Source organism: Vigna unguiculata, chromosome 5 (genome assembly GCF_037176805.1).
Source record: "Vigna unguiculata cultivar grain cowpea cultivar isolate G323 ecotype 2 chromosome 5, ASM3717680v1, whole genome shotgun sequence".
NCBI lineage: Eukaryota > Viridiplantae > Streptophyta > Magnoliopsida > Fabales > Fabaceae > Vigna > Vigna unguiculata.
In genome coordinates, this window is record NC_140796.1 from 55,704,779 (window position 1) to 55,728,120 (window position 23,342).

The 23,342-nt window shown below is 34.4% G+C and overlaps 1 protein-coding gene across 6 annotated transcripts; it reads left to right on the top strand.

The window, feature by feature from the left end:
- Nucleotides 1–2: 2 nt before the first annotated feature.
- Nucleotides 3–22,435, top strand: LOC114183220 (P-loop containing nucleoside triphosphate hydrolases superfamily protein). 6 transcript variants are annotated; one of them, XM_028070152.2, is made up of 23 exons: nucleotides 8–329; nucleotides 799–1,183; nucleotides 1,907–2,023; nucleotides 2,113–2,192; nucleotides 2,550–2,696; nucleotides 2,791–2,939; nucleotides 3,032–3,162; nucleotides 3,268–3,390; nucleotides 3,523–3,596; nucleotides 5,785–6,387; nucleotides 6,501–6,612; nucleotides 6,707–6,844; nucleotides 9,604–9,933; nucleotides 11,153–11,426; nucleotides 11,521–12,773; nucleotides 13,548–13,950; nucleotides 14,059–14,978; nucleotides 15,068–15,133; nucleotides 15,214–15,339; nucleotides 17,434–17,678; nucleotides 17,755–18,926; nucleotides 19,962–20,120; nucleotides 22,055–22,435. In XM_028070152.2, the coding sequence occupies exons 1-22, from the start codon at nucleotides 190–192 to the stop codon at nucleotides 19,976–19,978; spliced, it is 7,005 nt and encodes a 2,334-aa protein (XP_027925953.2). In that variant the 5' UTR covers nucleotides 8–189; the 3' UTR covers nucleotides 19,979–20,120; nucleotides 22,055–22,435. The 6 variants fall into 6 exon arrangements, with proteins under 6 accessions (XP_085529217.1, XP_027925956.2, XP_027925953.2 ...); XM_028070150.2 differs by having other exon boundaries at nucleotides 22,103–22,435; XM_085673091.1 differs by lacking the exons at nucleotides 19,962–20,120; nucleotides 22,055–22,435 and having other exon boundaries at nucleotides 3–329; nucleotides 17,741–18,069.
- The last annotated feature ends 907 nt before the right edge of the window (nucleotides 22,436–23,342 follow it).

The following is a 23,342-nucleotide window of genomic DNA, read 5'->3' on the forward strand; positions in this document are numbered from 1 at the left end:
AATACACATTTCATTTACGAAGCGCGCGAATGGAATGTAACAAGTGAAGATAAATAAACCCTGCCCTCACCCTAATCTTTTGCAGTCCAGTCGCAAGGAGGTCCCGTTTTGAAATTAGCATGATAAACGTAATCGTAATCTTAATGTTTATATGATTTAAAATCCGCAGGATAAACCCTACCCATATCAATGGCAATGGCGAACAAACTTACTGGTAGCCGGGAGCTACTGGACCGGTGGAGAGGCATCGCGGAAGAAGAGGAGAACGACGATGACGATCATGCTGATCCCTCCAAGCATCGTAACCTCCACCTCCTCAAACAACAATGGTTATTGCTACTTCCCCGTTTTTTATTTTCAGCGCCAGAACGAATCCAAATTATAGTCAACAATTGGCTCTTCGTTTTAATAATAATGGAATTGCTATTTAGTTTTACTGGGAATTATTTTGACTTGTCGCTGAAAGCAAAATAGGTTTAGAGTGATAATACTAAAGCAGATGTCTACTGTGTCTGTTGCTTATGCGTTATACATATTCCTCATCTCCTCAGTATAAGCACTTGATAAACACGGTGAGTATAAAGAACAAGTATAGAAATAAATAATTGATTATGAAACATAATCGTCAGTCATACTTGCGTGAGTATCTCAAGAATAAATGATTATTTAGATTATGTTATTCTTTTATTCTACATGAAAAAAAAACTAGTTATGCTGTTACTGAGGCAGTTTTGCCTAACTGGTTTCATATGTAATGAGCCTTGGTGTAGTTTCCATAATGACTGTAATTATTGCCAGGTTTGCAGATGCTTATAAATTTCTAATTTGTTTGCCCGGTGGAAGTCATATTTGGTGTGGCTTTTCGGATATAATGGGACCCCTTTTGGAGACTTTTTACAATTACTTCAAAAATGATTGTGAAGATTCACCTCTGAGGCTGTTATGGAAGAGAATATCTGATGAAGTGGGTCTTTGCCTTCAATGCATTTCTCAGCATCATCAAGCCCAAGACATGTATAACACGGAGTATGAGTCTAGCTCTATTGGTCCTCTTCTCGATGTCTTGCAGAAGCTTGATTGTGAAAGGGTGACATTACATCTGAGAGATGTGAATACAAAAATAGCAGGGGAAAAGTATGATCCTGCCTGCGATAATGCAGAAGTTGTTAATGTTTTGTATGAGGTGTGTTTTCTATGTCCGTATGGTTGATATAATATTTTACATTCTATTTATTGGGTTTGCATCTTACGATTTCTCTTTATATGTGGATATTTTTGTTGCTGAATTAGTACAATAAATATTTTCACTGTATTTTTCCATCTAAATATGTTTTCTGTTTTCCATGGTATTTTATTACATATATTTTTTTGTGTTGAAAATTTCACTACTAGATGAATTGAAAATCTCATTGGGAAGAGCAAATTGTTTACTTTTGTACTGGGACATGGTGTTAGGCAGTGAAGTAACGAGAGGGTTGGAAAGAAATTTAAACATAAAAGTAGTAAAATTGTTAGTTGTTACACGGGGAGACTTTCCGGGGAAGTCTATATATTCTTATCTTGTGGGATGTTGAGGGGGAATTTTTTTGAGTTGATGTTTGTGACAGAGAGAACACTGTGAGAAAGGGAGATTTTCCTTTGTAAACGATATCATTTGTGGCTCTGATAGTGAATAATTCAGTTTGTGAGTTAATCTCTTGATTTTCTCTATCTTGTTTTCCCATATCTGTTTCAAGGTCCCTAACACATGGAGAGTTTTATTTGTCGCTAAAATAGTCATTCTCTTATGATATTTTAATTGGTAGTAGTTATAACTAGTTTCATTCTACTTTCTTTATGAATGGATTTTCTAAATTGAAGTTTAGAGTTTATCTGCTTATTTTCCCCTGTTCACCATTTCACACAGGTGTTGATGTTCCCATTCCTCTTAGATTTTGAGCCTCTATTCACTGAGTTTGAGTTGTTTGTTGAAGCTATCGATAATAAGCATGAGCTGGCTTTGTCTGGGCATCAACAATTTCCGGTGTGTTTTATTTCTGGTACTCACTATGTATTACTGCTAGCAGATTCTCTGTTACAGCTTGTTAAATGGTTGAACCCATTTTCTTCTAGGGAGTTTATGCATTACTATTTTGCAAGAGAAGTGTTCGTTCAGTTGGATATCGCTTAGCAGGATCAATGGGCAAAATCAGGTACTTATTGTTGGTTGGCCTAAAAGTTCTTCGGTTTCACTGATTGTGATTTCATGTTTAAGTTGATGATGTTCCACTGAACTTGGGTTTTGTAAAAGGAAATTCTCTGCATCTGTAAATTCCTCCTAAAAGTACATAGGGATATCTTTATCTTGTCTCAAAACAAGGCTGTTCTGTTATAGAGAAAGACATGGAAGACACATAGTAGCATATGTCACATCACTATTGAAATCATAGATATGAGCCTCTTTACTTATCCGTTCTTCATCACCATGTTCTCATTGAGTTTTCTGGTGTGAGATATTCAAAAGCCTTTTTTTTCCCTTTTTGATATGATCTATGTTTGCTTCTGTGTAGGAGAGCAACAGACTTGGAACCTTTGCAGCCATTGCTTAAGAAATTTATTGGCTGTTTAGAGGCAGATGCTTTACCGGTGGCTTTGGAGACCTCAACCCCAAGAACTCAATTGGATCGTGTGTCTTTGTGGATTGGTATCAAATCACTGTAAGAAGTGTGTTTTGAATTTGGTAGCATCAATCTTTAGCTCAGTATGTTCACTAATATTTTCATGCTACATCATTATGTATGCTTTGTGAAGGCTTGGCTTCTTGGACCCTTCAACTTTTGAAGAAGGGATATTGGAACGCTATCCCTTTTTTGTCGATATTGTACTCAATCATATTAGTGGTGATTCACTTGAATTTTCACACGCTGTTACTTGCTTGAGACTCCTCTTCGAAATGCTTGGTATGTTGTTTTTCCTTTCCATTTCCATTTTCTTTAATTCATTTATATTTCTTTTGCTGACTTTTTGTTTTGTTGTTTTGGCTTGTTTTGAGGTTGTAAGCTTTGGTTAAGGTCTACATTGTCTCCAAGTGTAATGCGCAACACTCTAATTGGTCAATGCTTCCATACTCGCAATGAGAAAATCCATAAAGATATTTTTGGTCTATTCCAACCTTTTCTACAGGCATGTATGGATGGTGATTTGATTTGTTTCTTTGTTGTATGTGTATTGGGAGAAGGAGGGTTGTTCTTGTATTGACATTATTGAGATACTTCATCCCATTTACAGTCTCTTGAAGCTTTGCAAGATGGAGAGCTTGAAAAGCAGCGTAGGTATTTTCTCTATTTTTTGCTCCATCAAGTGCCAGTGAGCAGTAACTTCAGCGTTCTAACAAGAAAATTGTCATGTCAGGTTATTACATTTAGATTTTTGCATGATGGATGAACATAAATGTGTGATCTATTCAGCTTTTATAATTGATGCTGGAAATTGTTTTGGCTTATTACCATTGGTATAATGCTATATATAAGATTGTCTTTGCAGATAGCGCTTCATATTGTACACAGAGGTTACAAGATGAACCCGCCTTGTCCTCCCTTTGAGTGTGCACATATGTGGTAAGAAGTCAGAACCCCTTCTTTTTATGTGTTCAAATGAAACATAAATGTGGACTTAGTATTAGAAAGTTGTCTGTACTCATGTATAAGTATTGAGCACTCAAATTCTGTAGTCAACATTTTGTACGAGTTAGTTAGCTTGCATATCTTCTTTGTCAAACATAAACTTGAAATAATTTTCATGTTTAAACAAGTCAAATTACTAATTGATCTACAACTGAACAAACCAATCAAAGCACCTAAAAACAAATTGGGCAATAAATGTAAGCCTTTACACATCATTTTAATGATTTTGGCATTGTTCATAGTCTAGTCCCACAGGTCCATACACATCACCTAAACGAAGTTGTTGAGTTCAAGCATTGTTAAATACCTTGTCACAATTTGAACCTTGTAACACACCACCTATCTTCCTTGATCCATCCTGTTATGTGTCTGCTTTTCTCCCCATTCGAGATCCAATTGTCAATGCCCCTCCTATGCAGACTCAATCTAACTCTGGAGTTCATTAGTCCCGAAGAAGCCAAACGAGTTGAGTTTGATCGTGAACCTCCCAAGCTTCGTACTCAGAATTGACAATACCAACAACACGGTCATGTTCAGTGAGACATTGAGAAGGAACCCCACGATTAATAACAAACCGTTGCAATTTGTGTGACTTCATGATTGGTTCAAAGTATTGACGCCAATTTAAGTAATTAGAATCACCCAATTTCTCAACAATTGAAGTAGGGAATGAAGGAGAAGCCATATCAAGCAAGATATAAAATACGCTAAGCGAGAAATAGAAATACGCTTGAACTACTAACAAGATAGAGTAAGAAGACAATTAAGTTGAGAAGACGAGAAAAAGACAAGTAATTCACAAATTGAATAGTAACACACATAAGTTGAACACACACACAAGATCAAAGAGAATTGACCAATGAAACAGTGTTTTCACCAAAAAAGGAGACAAATCACCGATTAAATTGTTTGATTAGATGATGCGACCAAGGTAGAAGCCATTTGAAGAAGAATTAACCGATTTATCAAACAAATGGCGTGAGTGCGTTGATGAACAAAATTTTGAACTGAGAAAACGAAGAAGACAAATAGAAACCAAGCAATTCACTGATTGAAGGTATTTGTTATAGATTTGGAAGCAAGTGAAAGCAATGGTCAATGATACAAAGATGAAATCTGGATTGGTGAAGAAAAAGCTCTAGATAACACGAACAAAGAGAGAGGAGAAAGAATAAACAAGGAAGTGGACAATTTTATTAATCTTAGAACAATTTGAATGTTATGTATGTACATTGACTATTTATAAAGATTAATTTTTTGTTAAGAGTAACAGAAACTGACAGCAGTACATTAAGATAAACTAGTACACTAGTGATAAACCCACATCTGTACAAAGTAAAAGTTACCTATACAAGTCAACTATAGTCAACTATGATATACTAACACTTATATACTGTAAACTAGCCTTATCGCTAGTTAATGAGGGACTAGAGGTCAGTTGGTGGTCAGGTAGCAACCTGATGACGATGGGAATTATAGACCCAACTAACAACAAACTTCACTAGGATAGACTCTAAACTATAACTTTTGATAGTATGTTAAGAAGTGAACTTTAAGTCTAACTCAACCTCACAAAACTGGCTTGTAAAATGATGTTTGCATCCATTTATATACTTGGTCTTATCTCTAGTCAATGTGGGACATCCAATACTAATAATATTAAGGAGGGCTCAAAAATACTTTTCTTCTAAAAAACCTCTATTCACAACATATATTATGAATTTGATTCAATGGAAAGCTATGTATTTATGATACACTACTTCTGGCTTATATATAAGAAACAATTATCTATCTTTTAAGAAACAAATATCTAACTTACAAAAACCCATAAAAGTAGTTAACTTGACTAATTTTAATATTTAATATTAATTTAAATGATTTTAAAATAAATACCAATAGAATTGAATGGTTCAAGTGTTGATTATATTTAATGACATTCTTTTAATTGTAGGAATAATTTGTTGTGTGACTTATACCGTTAATAGCCCAATAAAGGCATTCATTTTCATGGGAAATTCGTGTATATCTCATACAAGACCAGAGGTAGTGCCCTGGTACTTGGACTAATGTTTTATTCATTAGTGTAGTTACCTAATCACTTCTCGATATTTGTATTGGACAGGGGGCCTTCCCTTGTGTCATCTCTGAAGGACTCTTCGCTCCACAGTTCTTTAAGGCAACCTGCATTTGACCTTATACAGACCATCATAGTTTCAGATGCTACTGCATTAATGCATTCAGTGCTGAATGGCTGCACAACTCTGAGGACTGATCGTGGCATTATAGATGAGGTCATTGAGTTGGATGATGAAAATGATGATATTTGTCTGCCATCATTTCCAGACAGCGAAGAGAATGATAGTAGTAGTTCTTGGAGTCACTTCAAAGTTCAAAATGGAATAACTTCTCAAGATTGCCGACAGTGGATATGCATTCCCATGTTATGGGTTGATGTTTTAGTTGATATTAATCCCTCAATCCTTCCAATTTCATTTTCCAAAGCTGTTTTCTGGGCACGATCTCGTTTTCCTTTGGTAGAATATGAGAATACTGCAGAAATGGTGCTTCCAAACAGATCTTTCCTTTCATCTTATGCTCCAGAAATTTCCTCTTCATTCGGGTGGAAGGTTCCAACTGGATCTGATGATGGTGGGGATGGAAACAAATCAAAAAACTCAGTTGAAGTGTTGACTATGTCTCGTCCTTTATTAAGAACATTTATTAGGTTCCTAACGCCAGCTTTATTTTATCTTTATATTTTGTTATAAAGTTTGAGCATTTTCTGGTTTAAAAGCTAATTTTTAATTTCTTGACTAATTGTCTGGAGTTGCACATCAGGTTAACTGCACATTTTTTAGTTCAGATAAGACATGGAGAACTTCGAAGTCAGTGGACTTGGGAACCATTGATGAGTGAAAGCTTAATCCTTTCACTTTTAGATCCGAATGATGTAACATTTTCCTAAAACTTGAAGATCATGCTTACCATTGTTAGAATGTTATGAACCATGTCATTATTTTTTCTTATTTGTTTTTCCCGTGCAGGATGTTAGACAATTTGGAAAGTCTATGTTAGAACAAATTTCAGATACTCGGGGTCTTTCAAGTGGATTGAAATTTCTTTGTTCTCACAAGACCTCTTTGCATGCAACTATTCTGGGCCTCAAGCATGCTATGGAACTGGTAATAATTTTAGCAAATGTTTTCTTGATAATAGTTTAGTTAGTGTTTGCCCTTTGTTGCTGTGTGTTTGTGCATAAGGAAATTTCAGTGGAGAAGAATGATTTAGGGGAAGGATAAGGATTCCCTAAAACAGGAGCGAAATGGCTGAAAACAGTAACAGTGCAATCTATTCTCTCTGCATACCCAACCTAATCCTAAACTCCCTTAAGATAATAACCATGAGTGGTCCCTTACAGAGAGACTGTATCACTTGTAGTAGTTTTTACTGTGGGCCTTATAGATGCCGTTCATTGGCATTCTCCTCCTATAAAGCTGAGAGACTCCTACACATGGATATTGGTACTCCAGCATGGGTTACGTAGCAGTTGAGACACCGTGTATGTGTGTGTATTTAAAAGATATTAGCAACATACTATGATATCTATATTCATAACTAAGATTTGTATATTTGGAAATATCTCAAAAAGTACGAAGAGGCATTATTTTATAAATGTGAGCACCTTGTTTCTCTAAAAAAAATCTAAAAACAAAAAGATGAGTTGTATCCTTATAGATGGGTAATGTTTTCTTTTCGAAACAATGTTCTAAGTTTTTTGTTTTTTTATGATAGCTAGATTCACAGAAAAATAATGAAGTCGTTATTTTTGATAACTTATTCATAGTTGTCTATTGTGTGTCATAGTGCCATTATCACCAGGTAGTGGAGTTGAGTGGGGCCATATTTCTTCTCAAAGAGCTGTCATGATACATTTTGTAGCCGTTTTGGTAGCCAATACCATGTGGAGTTATTGCTTTGCTGAGGTGTTGAGTTTTTATAGTTTTCTGGGAAGGCAAAAGTGTTCTGCAGCTGCTGGCAAGGGAGAGGTGTTAACTTTTGGGATGACATTATAGTTAGGCTGTTCTGCCCTATTCTGTAGTTGCAGTAGCAATAACAATTTTTTTTTTCTGAAAGAAGATGATGGAGATAGGGGTTGGTAGTTGATAGGATAAAGTGGCTAGGGTTTTGTTTTTTGGTAGGGTGTGAGTGGGTGTTTGGCCTGCACCCCCTCAATTTGGAAGCTCCACACCCCTAAACGGTACTACAAATGGGGAGGGCCTCTCTTGCTGCTTAATTTTCTGGAAATAATCATAGATTATGCTATTATAAAACTATGACTACATTATAATATTTAATAAAAAAATATTAATACATAATTTTTTATTACATATTTATTCTATATGGATGATGTGGAGAATGAGAAATTATTCTAGATTTCAAAAAAGTATAGATTTTGAGTTAGCTATAAAAACTAAGTAGGGATATGTCTGGCTGTTTGGTAACTCTTCTAAAATGACTGTGCGGAATGATATGATTGGTTTTTTTTGTTTTGAAGATCTTTGATATTGGAATTTTTTCTTCCTATTTGGGTACTAAAAAATTCTTTATATTATGGGAGTTATTTGGGCTATTGAGAAATCTTGGGTTGATGGTTATAGGCTGGCGTGGTTGGAATGTGATTTTACTTTGGTTTGTGAAGCCTTTTCATCTCCTCAAATTGTTCCGTAATCGCTTTGAGTGAGATGACCAAAATGCATTAAGAGTTATGATGCTATGGAGTTCAAAGTAAACCACATTTTTTGCAACGAAAATTCTTGTGCAGATAAGCTTACAAATTTGGGTATTGATAAAAGATATGAAACCCATTGTTTTGAGTCTCTTCCTTAGATTATTAGGCTAGAATTTTTTCATAATAGATTCCAACTCCCTTTTGTACGTTTTGTTTAAGTTTTAAGGGAGTTTTCCCTGTATTTTTCTTTTTGGAACATGGGTTTGGTTTGGCCTCCCCATGTTTATGTTTTGTTTTTCTTTCTTTTCAATAAATTGTTTCATGTGATGGTAAATGATTGTAGAACTATGGGGTGTCAGCCTAGTTGAGATGTCATAGTTCAAAGTAATGCTTAACATGAATTTTATATAAAAAATATTTATATTATATAATAAGACAACTATGTAACATGATAGTGGCCATTATACTACTTGCTATCCTTGTATAGCTTTTTGGGGCATCCTCTATGTTATGACCTGGTTTTACTACTATGATTTTATTATGTATAATATGTGTATTTTGAATGTTAAAATAATTGGACACACACACACAGTAAGTGTATATCACTATGGAAGTGTTCGCTCAAGTATTCAAGTTGTATGAAGGTGTTGGTTCTATTCTTTGAGCTGACTAGGAAAAATATATATAATTGGACATGCAATGAGAAATATCTCGAAAGTCTCAGTTGTGTTGAAAATGTGTGTGACCATGAGTGGAGTTTTGAGAGAGATCTGACAGGAAAGTGATTCTGAAACTTGTATAATGGATTACTAATGGAGAATGAAACGTACATGTGTCTATGAACTACCGATGACTGATACTCGGCAGTCTCTTACACAGTTATAGCTGACAGAAACTTAGGAGCTATTAACAAAAAAATATTATATCTAATAATATGGACGTATTGGCACCTAAAGCAAGAGGAGTGTTAGTGGCTTAGTTCTTCGTAGAATCTCCTTTAATCAAATGCACCAGGCAACTGCAAGAGTCAACTTAATTGCAACAGAATTCTGTCTGTGTTCTTACAAATACCGTCCAATGAATTTGGTGTTCTGATTTTGTGGACATGCTTCTTCATACCTGTGAAATATTGAGTTGGTGTTAAATGCATTTTGTCTTGACTATTCCCTTTATTTTTCTACTTTTACTAATCTGAGCGTGTATCTCTGTTAGGTGCAACTGGATTCTGTTCTGTTGAAGTTTCATATGCTACATCATTTTTGGTTTCTTTTATGCAAATTACTCAAAGATGAGGGTCTACTTGCCGTAGAGTTGCCAGAAAATACACATAGTGAGTTAAGAATGCCAAAATTCTCCTCACAGGGTGGGTTTTTAAAGCAGCCAGATTTCAGTTCTTTGCCTGAGAATGTTATTGAAAATGCTGCTAATGTTGAACAAAGAAGAAAGGAAAAGTTTGGATGTTTGCTATGTGAAATGGCATGGCAAATTTTCTGTAGATGCTTGGTAAATGGAAAAAACTTCATTGATTACAATCTTTGCCAGGTACTATCTGGTCTTCGTTTTCCCTGGCTATTTGGTTTGTTCAGTTTTTTTGAAATAGTTTGTTATTTAAAAGATCGTTTAGCATTTTACTTCTCTAGTTTTTTTAATTTTTTTATCATTTAGTGCCATGCAGTTTTGGAATTTTGTATCATTGTTATCAAAATTAGGCTTAAAGTAGCCTGTAATGAATATATTTTTACTATCCAAATTTTAGTAATGAACACTGCTAGTTTGATAATTGTTTGATACTCTTTTATTTTTGTGCAAATATCTAAATTGATGTTAAAGATCACATTTGTGTTTAATTTAGCTTTTCCTTATCTTCCTTTACTCTTTGTAATTTTTTTTCTTCATTGTTAGAATACCAGAGAATTTGAGAGGGAGAAAATTGATTTTCATAATTATTGGATGATTTGTTACATTAGAGAATGTATAGCATTCTGTAGCTTGCATTACAAGGAACTGGAACAGTTAGATCTATTTGTCAGTTGCCAGCCTGAAATGCTAAACTAACTTGTAATAGCCCAAGGTCTATTCAGTACTACATTCCAGCCCTGCCCTACAAATTCAAGGTGAGTGAGCCAAAGACTTTTATTTTTAGAATGTGCGGGATATAAATGTTCCGTTTCAAGTACAAAAACTTCGGAATCCTACTATTCTGCAGCATTATTTTTTCATCTTAATGAACAATGACTGGACTGAGATATTTCTATAGTTTTCCGCAAAAATAGCTTCATTGTCAGAGAAAGAGCCCATCAACATACTTAGCACTATCAATCGTCCTCCTCAAGCTCAAATCCTGAAATTTGCAAGTAGAGGAGTGAAAAATAGCCTATAAGTTAGATCATTTGTCAATTTGCCAGTTGACAAAATATTAAATGACACATTTAGGATGTGAAGGACATTACAAAGAGTTAGAGGTTTAGATATAGGAAACCGGCACTTGCTATAGTAGAAAAGGTACCGTTTGCAATTCTTATTCTATTATGTATGTTAACCTGTGCAAAGACTTTATGCAGAGAACTCTTTTAAGCAATTTTTCAATTGGCTTGTAGCTCTTGAATCGATGATCCATGGGGCTTTGGAGTTCTTTTTGGCACTAAAAAATAGTTTTTTTATTTTTTTCTTTACTAGCTAAATATTGTATTATTTTTATTTAAAGTTTAAGTTTAAATAAATATAAGTACAACTGTAAACAATATAATTGCTTGTTTTTCAGATGACTTGTGTAAGATTACTTGAGATTCTCCCTGTTCTTGTCAATAAACTTTATCTATCTGGTGATAAAGAGATGGGGAATCTCACAATGCTTGTACAAAATAAATTGAATTTCAAATGGCTTCATGATCTTATGGAATGGGGGAAGTCATCACTTAAAGTTGTAATTGTATATTGGAAGCGTGCTGTTACTGATATCCTGAATCAGTTCAAAGCTTCTTGTGATAAAACTTCTCTGTCAACAATCATGACCATAGAAAATCTTATTTTGAATGGTGAGTTTGATTTCTGTAGTCAATTTTCCCTCCATGATTCTGTGAGTTCTATGACATTAATATATTTTGTTAATGTTTTGCATTGTCAATTTAGATGGTTATACTTTGGAAGAATTGACAGAACAAGTGTCATGCCTGTCCGTTTCTTTATCTAGGGAGAGATCTCATAGTTCTAAAGAGGCAACCGTTAACTCTGAGTCATTGGTATCTGAAAGATTTCCATTTGAGAAGGGCTGTTTTTCTTCAGATGTTCATTCTTCATCCATGGAGTATATAGACTTACAAAATCTGGACTCTAAAATTGTGATCGGCAACAAAAGCACTGACAGTGTAATTATTCTTTCCGATGATGAAGTGGAACCAAAAGTTTCTTCCAAGAAGGACATTTTATCTGTTGGTGAGGATGTTCATCACATTTCTGATTGCAATATTGTGTCCCATGATTTTGGTACTAGCTTACCAGCTGCTGAACCTTCAAACCAGAATGTTTCATTCATTAAAACTTCGAAGAAAACGAAGGAGTCCTTACAGAAAAAGGCCAGTTTTGGTAATTTAAATGATAAGCCTGTGGTGACTTCGTTTATTGATTCAAAAGGCTCAGGCAGTTATAGGAAAGAAGCAAGTTCAAAATCCAAGGATATGAACAACTTGACAAAGCTTTCGGATGAAGGTGCCAATGCTAAAAATTTGAATAAAACTCGTGGCAGCATGGCTCCCAAAACTGTTGACACTGTGTCGAGTGCTTGCAGTAAAATGTTACGTGATACAGATGCAGATGATGATCCCCTAGAGACTGCATTGAAATCTGCGGGACGCGTCCAGTTGCATGTACCAAAGCCTACAATTTTGAAAAGACAAGTTATTCAACTCAAAACACCTTTTGAAAACAAATCTGGTTATCTTCGTAAATTGGAGGATCCAATGAAAAGATTCAGGCCACTAAGGTTGGATGATTGGTATAAAGCTATTCTTGAGATAGATTATTTTGCAACAATTGGGTTGTCATCCAAGAGAAAAGACGAAAATCAAACTGTTAACAAATTAAAGGAAGTTCCTGTATATTTTCAATCTCCTGAACAGTATGTTGAGATATTTCAGCCGTTAGTTTTGGAGGAGTTCAAAGCACAACTACAAAATTCTTTTCTTGAAATGTCTTCATGGGAGGAGATGCTTTATGGAGTCCTTTCTGTGATGTCAATTGAGAGAATTGATGATTTCCATATGGTACGCTGTGTCCATGATGATGGTGATTCTGCAAAATGTAGGAGCTTTGCTGAAAATGACTTTCTTTTGCTAACAAAAGATCCTCCTCAAAAATCTTCTCATGATGTTCATATGGTTGGAAAGGTATACTTTCATTAATGTGTGATTGCTATCGTCCAAATATTTTTCTCCAATGCCTATAGTGTCCTACAATTCATTGTTTAAGCTATACATGCTTGAGTGGGTGGAAAATGTGAAGATTGAAAATTAAAGAAAACTACTCAAAACTAAACTTCAATTGTTGTCCAACTCGTTTATTCCACTTCTATCTTCATATTTAAAAATTTTAAAAGCTTTCAAGCTCTACCAATCTCTTCTCCTTAATTTCAATCAACTCAAACAAGCTTAATTCCTAGTGTCTTATATTGTACCCAATTTTCAATAATATCATTAGCATACTAAGCCACTTAAATGTCATATTGTGTTTTGTTGGGAAGTTTATCTTGTATGAAGATTTGTGAGCTCATGATCGGTAAGCCTGCTGTCCCTTTTTGCTGATAATTGATTGCTAATTCTATTGTTGAGCATGCTTGAAAATTGCAATAGCCAATAGACCATAAGATGGTTGAACTCTGAATTTCCCTGCCATTATCTTAATTTGTTCCTTTTTCAACCTTCATCAGAAATATATTATGTTTTATCTTGTTTTAGTGGCAAATAGCATCAAATGTTAATTTGATTCTGGAAGACTGCAACTGTTTACATTAAACAAGTTGTTGTGCGTTGGGTTACCTTTTTGTTGAACAAAATTTGTGCTGGTTCCCCAATGTGTCAAAAGCTAACCTCGAGCCACTTACGCACCTAACCTGAAGTAGTGCGGATAAATCTATTTCATGTTAAAGCTGTCTGTTTTTGCAGGTTGAAAGGCGTGAAAAAGACAATAAAAGGGGTTCAAGTATTATTCTCATCAAATTCTATTTTCAAAATGGTTCTTTGCGATTAAATCAAGCTAGAAGGAATCTCACTGAACGAAGTAAATGGCATGTTTGCCGTATAATGAGCATTACCCCACAAATGCGAGAATTTCATGCGTTGTCATCAATAAAAGATATCCCTTTGCTTCCTATCATTTTGAATCCTGTCAACAATTCCTTTTGTTTCAACGAATGTAAAGAAGTAGATCTCAACAATTTGTGCCAGTCATTGCAGCAAACTCTGAGGTCAACATTTAATGATAGCCAACTTCAAGCAATAAGTGTTGCTATTGGAAGGGCCAAAGCAAAAAAGACTATTCAATTATGTCTCATTCAGGGTCCTCCAGGTAGTTGATCCACCTTGATCTATCTCTAAACCATGAAGAAGATCTTGTCATCTTTTCTGCTTAAGCTTTTTAAATTGTTAATTTGCATGTATGCTTATGTAAATATAGGAACTGGGAAGACTCGGACTATTGTTGCAATTGTCAGTGCTCTTCTAGCTTCTCAACCAAAGATGAGTTGTCTAAAAAATCCGTTTGATGAAAACTTGTGCCAAAATTCTTCTGCATACTCAAGACCGAAGGTTAGTCAGAATGCTGCCATTGCAAGGGCATGGCAAGATGCAGCATTGGCCAGACAGTCGGCCAATGATATGCAAAATTCATCAACATCTTTTGGAAATTATGTGAGACAGAGAGTGCTTATCTGTGCTCAATCTAATGCTGCAGTGGATGAATTGGTGGCAAGAATTTCTAGCCATGGTCTTTATGGCAGTAATGGGAAAATGTACAAGCCTTATCTCGTGAGGGTTGGAAATGCAAAAACAGTTCATTCAAACTCACTGCCATTCTTTATTGATACATTAGTTGATCAACGTGTAGCTGAAGAGAGGATGCATTCAAATGTTGTGAATAGTGATTTAGGGGTAGATTCATCAGCCATGCTGCGGTCTAAATTAGAGAAACTAGTTGATTCTATTAGGTTTTACGAAGCCAAGCGTGCTAACTCAAAGGATCAGAATTCTAATGTTAAAAGTCATCTGTATAATGACTCTCTTAGGACAAATGAGAAGGAAATGTCAGAGACAGAAATTGAAATGGAGTTACGGAAACTGTACGATAAAAAAAGACAAATATATAAAGATCTTTGTAATGTTCAGACTCAGGAGAAGAAAGCCAATGAAGAAACCAAGGCTCTTAGGAATAAGATGCGGAAGGCTATACTAAAGGAAGCTGAAATAGTGGTAACTACATTGAGTGGCTGTGGTGGGGATCTTTATGGGGTATGCTCTGAGAGAATGTTAAACTCCAAGTTTGGGGGGACATCTGAACATACCCTTTTCGATGCTGTTGTAATTGATGAAGCTGCCCAAGTATATATATCTTTGTTCTGCTATAAATAATTTATCTACAATCCTCTAGTTAACTATATTTACCTTCTGATCTATTTTTGTTGCTGCAGGCTCTTGAGCCAGCTACTCTGATTCCTCTTCAGCTTTTAAAGTCAAGTGGAACCAAATGCATTATGGTAAGAGTACTAACCAAAAGCTTTTAAACTTATACTGATGTAGGGTAAATAGTAAAACTGACCTTTGTAATTTATTCAAGGTTGGTGACCCAAAGCAGCTTCCTGCAACTGTCCTCTCAAATGTTGCCAGTAAATTTCTTTATGAGTGTAGCATGTTTGAACGCTTACAAAAGGCTGGGCATCCTGTTATTATGCTTACTGAACAGGTACATAGTATGATCCTAGATGAGTACAATATACTTTAGAAACTGTTAGTTCAATGCTTCATTCCATGCCATCGATTTTGATGGATCTGAGAGTAATCATTTATAGTTTGTTTTTTGACAGAATACATAGATGTTCTTTGATCCATGTAGCTGACATTAACTAGTAGGAAAACTGCCTTTTTATTGTATGATTGGATCAAACAATTTAGACAATGGTGAGAGGCTCCTAGATAGTATGCTCCTAGACGAGTAAAATATACTTTAGAAACTGTTAGGTCAATGCTTCATTCTATGCCATAAATTTTGATGGATCTGAGAGCAATCATTTATAGTTTGTTTTTGTCAGAATACATAGGTGTTCTTTGATCCATGTAGCTGACCTTAACTAGTAGGAAAACTACCTTTTTATTGTATGATTGCATCAAACAATTTATTCTATGGTGAGAGGCAACACTTTCTTATTAAGTCTCAAGTTTAGAAGAAAATAATTTCTCTCTTATTCTATTTCATCACATACCTCCGATTATATACATACATTGATTAGATAATTCAGGAAATAAGCACAACCTATTCTAGGAAACAAATACCTGAGAATGTGGGATTGATACGCTAGTAATAAAACCAAGATACAACTGATTTACACAATTAAACCGATAGGAACAGAACACAAAAAGATAACCAAACGCATAGAGATTGACTCTCTCTTTGAGAGAGAGGTGTTATTAAGAGAAATAAACACTGACTTTGATAATTCCCTGATCAACTTTTGTTTCTCATAAAAGGTAAGTATGCCAAGGCATCACTATATAACTTGTAATCCCAACTAGTGTTGTTAAAATTGTAAGATCGTAAACTCGCATGATCCTGCAAGTGTGGACCACCAAGCCAGTAAACACGGAAGGTGGATCGTAAACAATGCGGATCAAAGCGAGTATGCGAGGATGCACGTTGAATCGGGGATTATGGGTTGTGTCGATCCTTCTCGTCCTATGATAGACCTAACCCATGAGAAGCCCAATGCTCTTACCTTTTTCTACTAGGATTACATTCGCATATAGGAGCGCCGCCCTTGTAGTCTCCGACACTTGCAACCCCCGCAATTGCCGGTGATCACCGCTCTCGCTATCGTCGGCACTAGCCGCTCTCGTGGTGTCAGCACTAGCTGCCCGTGTAGGACACTTGCAGTCGACGATATACTTAGTCTATGTTTCTCTACTATTGTTTTTTTTCCTCTTCATCTTTGTTCTTTCTAGGGATTCTTTTACTGTCGTGGTTGCTTGGTTCTTCTATTGGCTCAAGTTTTGAAAAAATAATATATCATCCCCGCTTATTGGTTCTTTTCATGGAGGACTTGTGCATTAAATTTTAATACTTAAACTTATTATTATTATTAATATAGTTATTATTTTGTGTGAATTATTTTTAATAATACATCTATTTATAAATATAATTTTTGTTTATGAATATAATTTTTTCTTTTAAATTCATTACTCTTATGAATCGAGTTACTATCTTTCTTTGTTGTTGTGATCTCCTCACGATCCTTGAGTTTAACAACACTGATCCCAACTAGGTTACACCCCAAGTTACACCAATTATCTGCAGCATACTGAAATATCATAAGAAAAAAGAAAACATTAAAAGAGTGGGAGGATCCAACCAAACCCACTTAAGGGACAAACCTATCAAGAAGTAATTGATATCCATCCTAAAAAATCTCATAGGAAATGTAATCAGGGATAGTGTCCCATCACCTATGATGTGTTGATAGCGTATGTAACAAACATGGGTCGTGGGGCATATATGTTTCAACTTGAAGGGGTATTAAAAATATGATTTGATTGCATTAAATAAGAGATATGATTTGATTTGAGTGGGTAATTTTCTCATCAAATATTTTCCATGACGTATTGATTTTATTTCTTTATTAGTATCTCTTCTTCATTATAAATAAGAGCACTCATGTATCCACAATCACACCATTGCAAGCAGTCCTCTCTATTTGTGTTTTGGTTGGAGTGTTTGTATGTCTACATTGTCCTGTTCTATGATTCAAAGCTGAATCCCTTTATGATTTTTTTCTCACAATGGCAGTATAGGATGCATCCAGAGATTTGCAAGTTCCCATCATTGCATTTCTATGACAACAAATTACTGAATGGTAGCCAAATGTCTAACAAATCAGCAGCATTTCATCAAATCAATGGTCTTGGGCCATATGTGTTTTATGATATCATTGATGGCCAGGAGGTTCGTGGGAAAAGTTCTGGTGTAATGTCACTTTGTAATGAGCATGAAGCTGATGCTGCGGTTGAAGTACTAAAGCTTTTCAAGAAAAGGTTAAATGTACTTTCTGTTTTTCTTGCTTTTAGCTTATCATGATGCTTACTTACGAAATTAGGAATGTCTCCGAAGGTACCCTGCTGAATTTGTTGGTGGAAGAATTGGTGTGATTACTCCATACAAGTCTCAACTTTCCCTTCTGCGATCCCGGTTTCTTAATGCTTTTGGATCTTTGAGTGCAGCAGATATTGAATTTAACACTGTGGATGGTTTTCAAGGTAGGGAGGTGGATATATTGTTACTTTCTACTGTAAGAGCAGCTCATTCAGGTGTTACTGCTTCCAAAGTAAACTCAAACTCTATTGGATTTGTTGCTGATGTGAGACGGATGAATGTTGCCTTGACAAGGGCCAAGTTATCACTTTGGATTTTGGGTAATGCTAGAACTCTACAGACTAACCAGAACTGGGCTGCTCTTTTGAAGGATGCTGAAGAAAGAAACTTGATAATGAGGGCTAAGATGCCATATCATTCAATGTTCAAAACAGATAAAAGTAATTGCTTTGTTGAAAATTTTGATAATCATGCAAGACCGTTGAAGCATGAGAAGAAGGTTAAAGATAGGGACCAGACTGTAAACAAAATTTTGGTTCATGGAAAGGATACTGTTGAGAGGAAAAAGAAATGTGTTGCCTCTGAAGTCTGGGACAGGAATAAGGGTAATGGGGATGAGAATTCTTCTTCAGGTTTGGGAAAGTATGCTCCATGTAAGGGAAGGAAATCTGAAGATGAGCATTTCTCCATTGCAAGACATGAAAACAGAAGCTCCTGCAGTGACATGCTTGCAATGTCAGGTCCTCAGATTTGTGATGGGGGAAGAGAAGGCAAAGACAAATCGAAGGTTAGCATGGGAAATAAAACATTGGGTAAAAGACAATTAAAATTTCAACAATCAAGGAACAATTTAGACTGTCCAGTGGAAGAGGCAGGTGGTGGGCAAAAGGTATCAAAAAGACCAACTTTGCATTCTGGAGGGAATAAGAGTAGTTCTACTGAAATTTCTGTTTCCTCAATGAAAAGCAGTGACAAAGAGAAAGATCCAGTTGATCAAGGTACTGCTTCTAATAAAAATAAAGTTGATGAAGTTTCAAAAAGGAAACAGCAGCGTGAAGCTGTAGATGCTATTCTTTACTCATCTTTAATATCTACAAAGAAGGAAGACACAGGCACAAAAGTTTCTGCAAAAAGGCCCTTTTCCTCATCTGTTGCTAGTAGGAGTATCAAGCTGTCTAAGACAAAAAGTGGTAAACTTCTGCTGTGACTTGTTTAGTATGATTTATCTTTTAGTTAATTTGAATACAAGGATGCCAAGGGAACTTTTCTATCTTTACTGAAATTCCTCTTTCACTTTTTACTAAATCAACATATGATATTGCTATTGGGGAAAACCTGAGTCCCATATTAAGTAGAGATATTGCTTGGATAGCATACATAAATAGAGGGCAATTCTCATTCTATAAGCTAGCTGTTAGGGTCGAGTTCGACACATGCAAATTTTAAGAATTCCCTCTTGTTATGTCAAGAATTGTCTCTGTTTAATTAGATGGTTATCTACTTTCTTCTAAAAGTCCTATTCAGGACTAATTTGGTTAAACTATCTCTTGCATATTTGAAGGTGATTTATATATATAATGTTACACCAAATTGGTTAGAAAGGAATGGAAGATGTTAATGCCCACTTGTGGCTAAGGAGCATTGTTTGTCTCAAATGTTAGCTTTTCAATTATATTCCTTGTGATTATATTGCGTGGTTCATATGGGAAGCATGCATGATATTTATGTTTGTTTTAAACTTCAAGGTCGATTATTGGTAGGAAGTAGTTGAATTGAAAAACTTCTGTATGAGCTGTACCTATTTTTGTACGTAGGACTCTAGTTTGATCTTTGCTCTTCCCTATACTTATTGTATCTGAATTTGGTCAATATAAATATGAGAATATATGAAAGGAGTGATTTAGCCTCAGGACTATCTTTTCCTCTTGCATCCAAGATGTGTAATCTTGTATTGAAGTTATTAAAAGACCCCATCCCTGGGCCTATTCACGGAGGATTTTTGCACTAGTTTGTCTTGGCAAACTACCTCCGTTTGAGGTCGGCTTGCTGGCATCAGTAACTGGCACCCAATTGTGTCAGATTACCAAAACCAGTGCTGCCCAAAACTAGAGTCAATAACTTTTTTGTTTTCTTATATGATCTGTTATAAAAGCCTTGCTTCGGATTGTGAATGAAGGCTATTTATTTTTGTTGCATTTTCCCCTGAATTTGAAACACTTTTTCAGCAAGATCAAATCAATGAGCATGGGATTAAGGAATCGACAGTTTTTCTCCAAGGACTATGGTTGAGGGTTTTCATGGTTCTTGTAGTGATCACCACCTTGACTTACATTGGGTGAAGATATTGCTGCCACATCTGATCATTTCCCATCCATGATGTAATGGTGAGTGACTTTTTATATGTTCAGTAATGTGGAAAAAACTGAAACTTTCAAGTTATTCAATGCAACGAGGAATCATAATTACTTGTATAAATAGTCACAAATTTGTGTAAATGAAAGAAATTTTGTTTATGTTTTATCTTTGAGGGAGAAAAAAAAAGAAGGAAAAATTGGCTGCATTATACAACTTGTTTTCCCTTCTGTTCCGGTGGATGGATTAGTGAAGTTTCTCAAGTTCAAGTAATCAATATGAGGAATTCTAGTTCATAATATACTTTCTTCTATTTGATATCTTGGCTAAAACCAATTCGTATTGGAAACCACCGTGATTATTGCTTTGTGTGAAAATAGTGAAAACTAGGTATAAGATTAATTTCTTTCGCGTAGAAAATACACAGAATAATATATTTATGGTGAAGAATAATACAGGAAAACATGGACTAAGCCCAGATACACATGATGTTGTAACTAACATAATATATTGTGTCTAACAATATCTTAACAATATTTAACACTCTCCTATAAATCATATGTACTACACTTGTTACAAATATAATCAATTCTAGATCTTGTAGACTTGATGAAAATATATGCTAATTGATCACTCGAGTTAACAAACTCAATCTTGATGTTTTCATATACAATCTTTTTTCGAGTAAAATGATAGTTAATTTCAATGTGCTTGGTCCTTTAATGAAAAACATGATTAGAATTCATGTGAAAAGCAACTTGATTGTTACATATAAGTAGTGTCATTTGAGTGACATCTCTAAATTGCAAGTATTTAAGTAATTGTTTAAACCAAACAAGTTTGCAAGTGGCTAAGGTCATAACTCTATATTTTGCTCCTGTCCTTTATGTTGTCACAATACTTTGTTTCTTGCTTTTCCAAGAAATCAAGTTACTTCCAATGGAAGTACGATATTCGAAAGTAGATCTTGTATCAGAAGGAGATTGTGCCTAATCAACATTTGAATATTAGACAACTTTAGTATGGTTACTGTGACCAAATAGAAAACATTTTATAGGAAATCCTTTAATGCACTTTAATATAGGAATGACTGCATTTCAATGATTTGCACATGGGGAATTGAGAAATTGACTCACCATACCGACTAAAAAAGAAATGTCAGCATGAGTAACGGTAATGAGTAACGGCGTGGACGTTAGTGAAGCAACTGTGACTGGTGTGGAGTAGCTCTTGCCAATATTCAAAAGAGGGAGAACCAAGATCTAGAGATAAAACTGTAATGAGTGAAACCCTAATTCATGATGGTAGAGAAAGATACTAGTTGCAATGAGAAAACCTTGGGACAAAACTCTTATTTTATTTAACAACTAATGGATACCCTCAATCAGTTAATAGGCGGATACTAATTTACCTGGAGGTACCCGGACTCCGATACCATGTAAAAATAGTGAAAATTAGGTATAGGATTAATTTCATTTATGTAGAAAATACACATAATAGGAAAATATATTTATAATGAAGAGTAATTCAGAAAACTATGGAATAAGTCCAAATACACATAATATTGTACCTAAAACAAGATATTGTAATTAATAATATCTTAACAATATCTAACACTTCGTAAAGGGAACATTTATTACTTTTGATGCCAACACTTTCCTTACCTAAAGAATTGAATTAACATCGGAGTCCATATTAGTTATGCGCTTCTGTAAATTAGTTTGTGTGATTCCTGAATTACGTAGATGTATTGTGCATTGGCATTACAACGTGAGTATATAATGCAATGTGGTGCATCGGGGTTCTTGGGATTTCATGCTTTACAGTTGTATGCAATGTGGTGCATCGGGGTTCTTGGGATTTCATGCTTTACAGTTGTTGATCGAAATATTCTTTTAGTATCGCTGTAAGAATTAGTTATTTGGGTACACTAAGACTAACTGCTGTCTGTTTTCATGTTTTACAGTTTAAATCACTGACAATGGCTTTCACAATTTGTCTATCTTACATGCAGTTACAAGTTTGTGGGGATGCCAAACGTCTAATGCCAGCAAATGAGAAAATTGGTTTTTGATTCCTAACAGAGCTTGAGTAAACTATCACTACACTTGTAACGATGATAGTTTCTTTATGGTTTTTTTTACAAGCTTAATTTGTTCAATATCATTAGGATGTCAAGGGAGTTTAGTTTGGTTGGTTGAGCATGATACACGATAGTATGGGCCGGAGTCCTAAAGAAGGAAGATTAAATGGATCAAGGATTGTATAAGATATAGTTAAAAAATCATGATATTGTTTATAATATTCAATTTATAGTTTAATTATAAATGATAATGGTTATTTGGTATAGGAGAAGAGAGAAGAACAAATAGGACTTTTTTTTTTTTTTTATTTCTCACATATCTCTAATCATCTTTATTTCTTTCCGTATTTTCTATCAAATTAATCAAACTACATACTACATAATTTTGAAAACATTTATTTTCTCTATTTTAACGGATTTCTTCTTTGCAAACAAATCAACATTCAATTTTAACTTTATAGGTTTAATGGTAGCTTTTATTTATCTCTGTAATAACTTAGCTCAACGTCTTATTTTGTAAACTTAATAAGGAAAAGGAAAGAGAGGAATAAACATGATAAAGGAAAAGGAAAGAGAGCAATAAACATAATAAAGGAAAAGGAAAGAGAGGAATAATATATTAACGAAAATACATGTTATTGTACATGTTCGTATTTATTAATTTTTACAAAAGTTAAAAAAATAAAATATTTATGTTAAAAATGTTTTTAAAATAACGGTGCTTGTTCGAATTTTTTAAATTTTACAAAAATTAAAAAAACAAAATATTTATGTAAAAAAAAAATTTAAATAATAGTTAAAGATAAATTATTTATAGAATAATTAAATTTTAAAATAATAAAAGGTAAAATTGGAATAATAAAATATAAATAAAAAATGTATTTTATATTATATATCTAGATTGTGTTATTTTTGAAATATATTTTAGATTGTATAATCTAAAATATTTTTAAATTACTCAATTTGAACATACATTTCCTATTATTCAATTCAGAATACATTATAAATTATATAATTTGAAATACTGTTTTCAAAGTAATTTAAACTATATTTTTATATTTCAAAATACATTAGAAATTATGTAATAAAAAAATCAAATGAAACAATTTAAAATACATTTTAAAATTTTCAACTTGGAACACATTTTTAAATTTGACATTGTGTAATCTAA

What these genes read in the sequence shown, in the direction of transcription:
- LOC114183220 (XM_028070152.2), top strand. Translation starts at nt 190, where the DNA reads ATGGCAATGGCGAACAAACTTACTGGTAGCCGGGAGCTACTGGACCGG. An exon ending in TTATTAAGAACATTTATTAG is followed by an intron (nt 6,388 to 6,500) that starts GTTCCTAACGCC and finishes GTTGCACATCAG; the next exon opens with GTTAACTGCACATTTTTTAG. An exon ending in TTATTATGCTTACTGAACAG is followed by an intron (nt 15,340 to 17,433) that starts GTACATAGTATG and finishes TCACAATGGCAG; the next exon opens with TATAGGATGCATCCAGAGAT.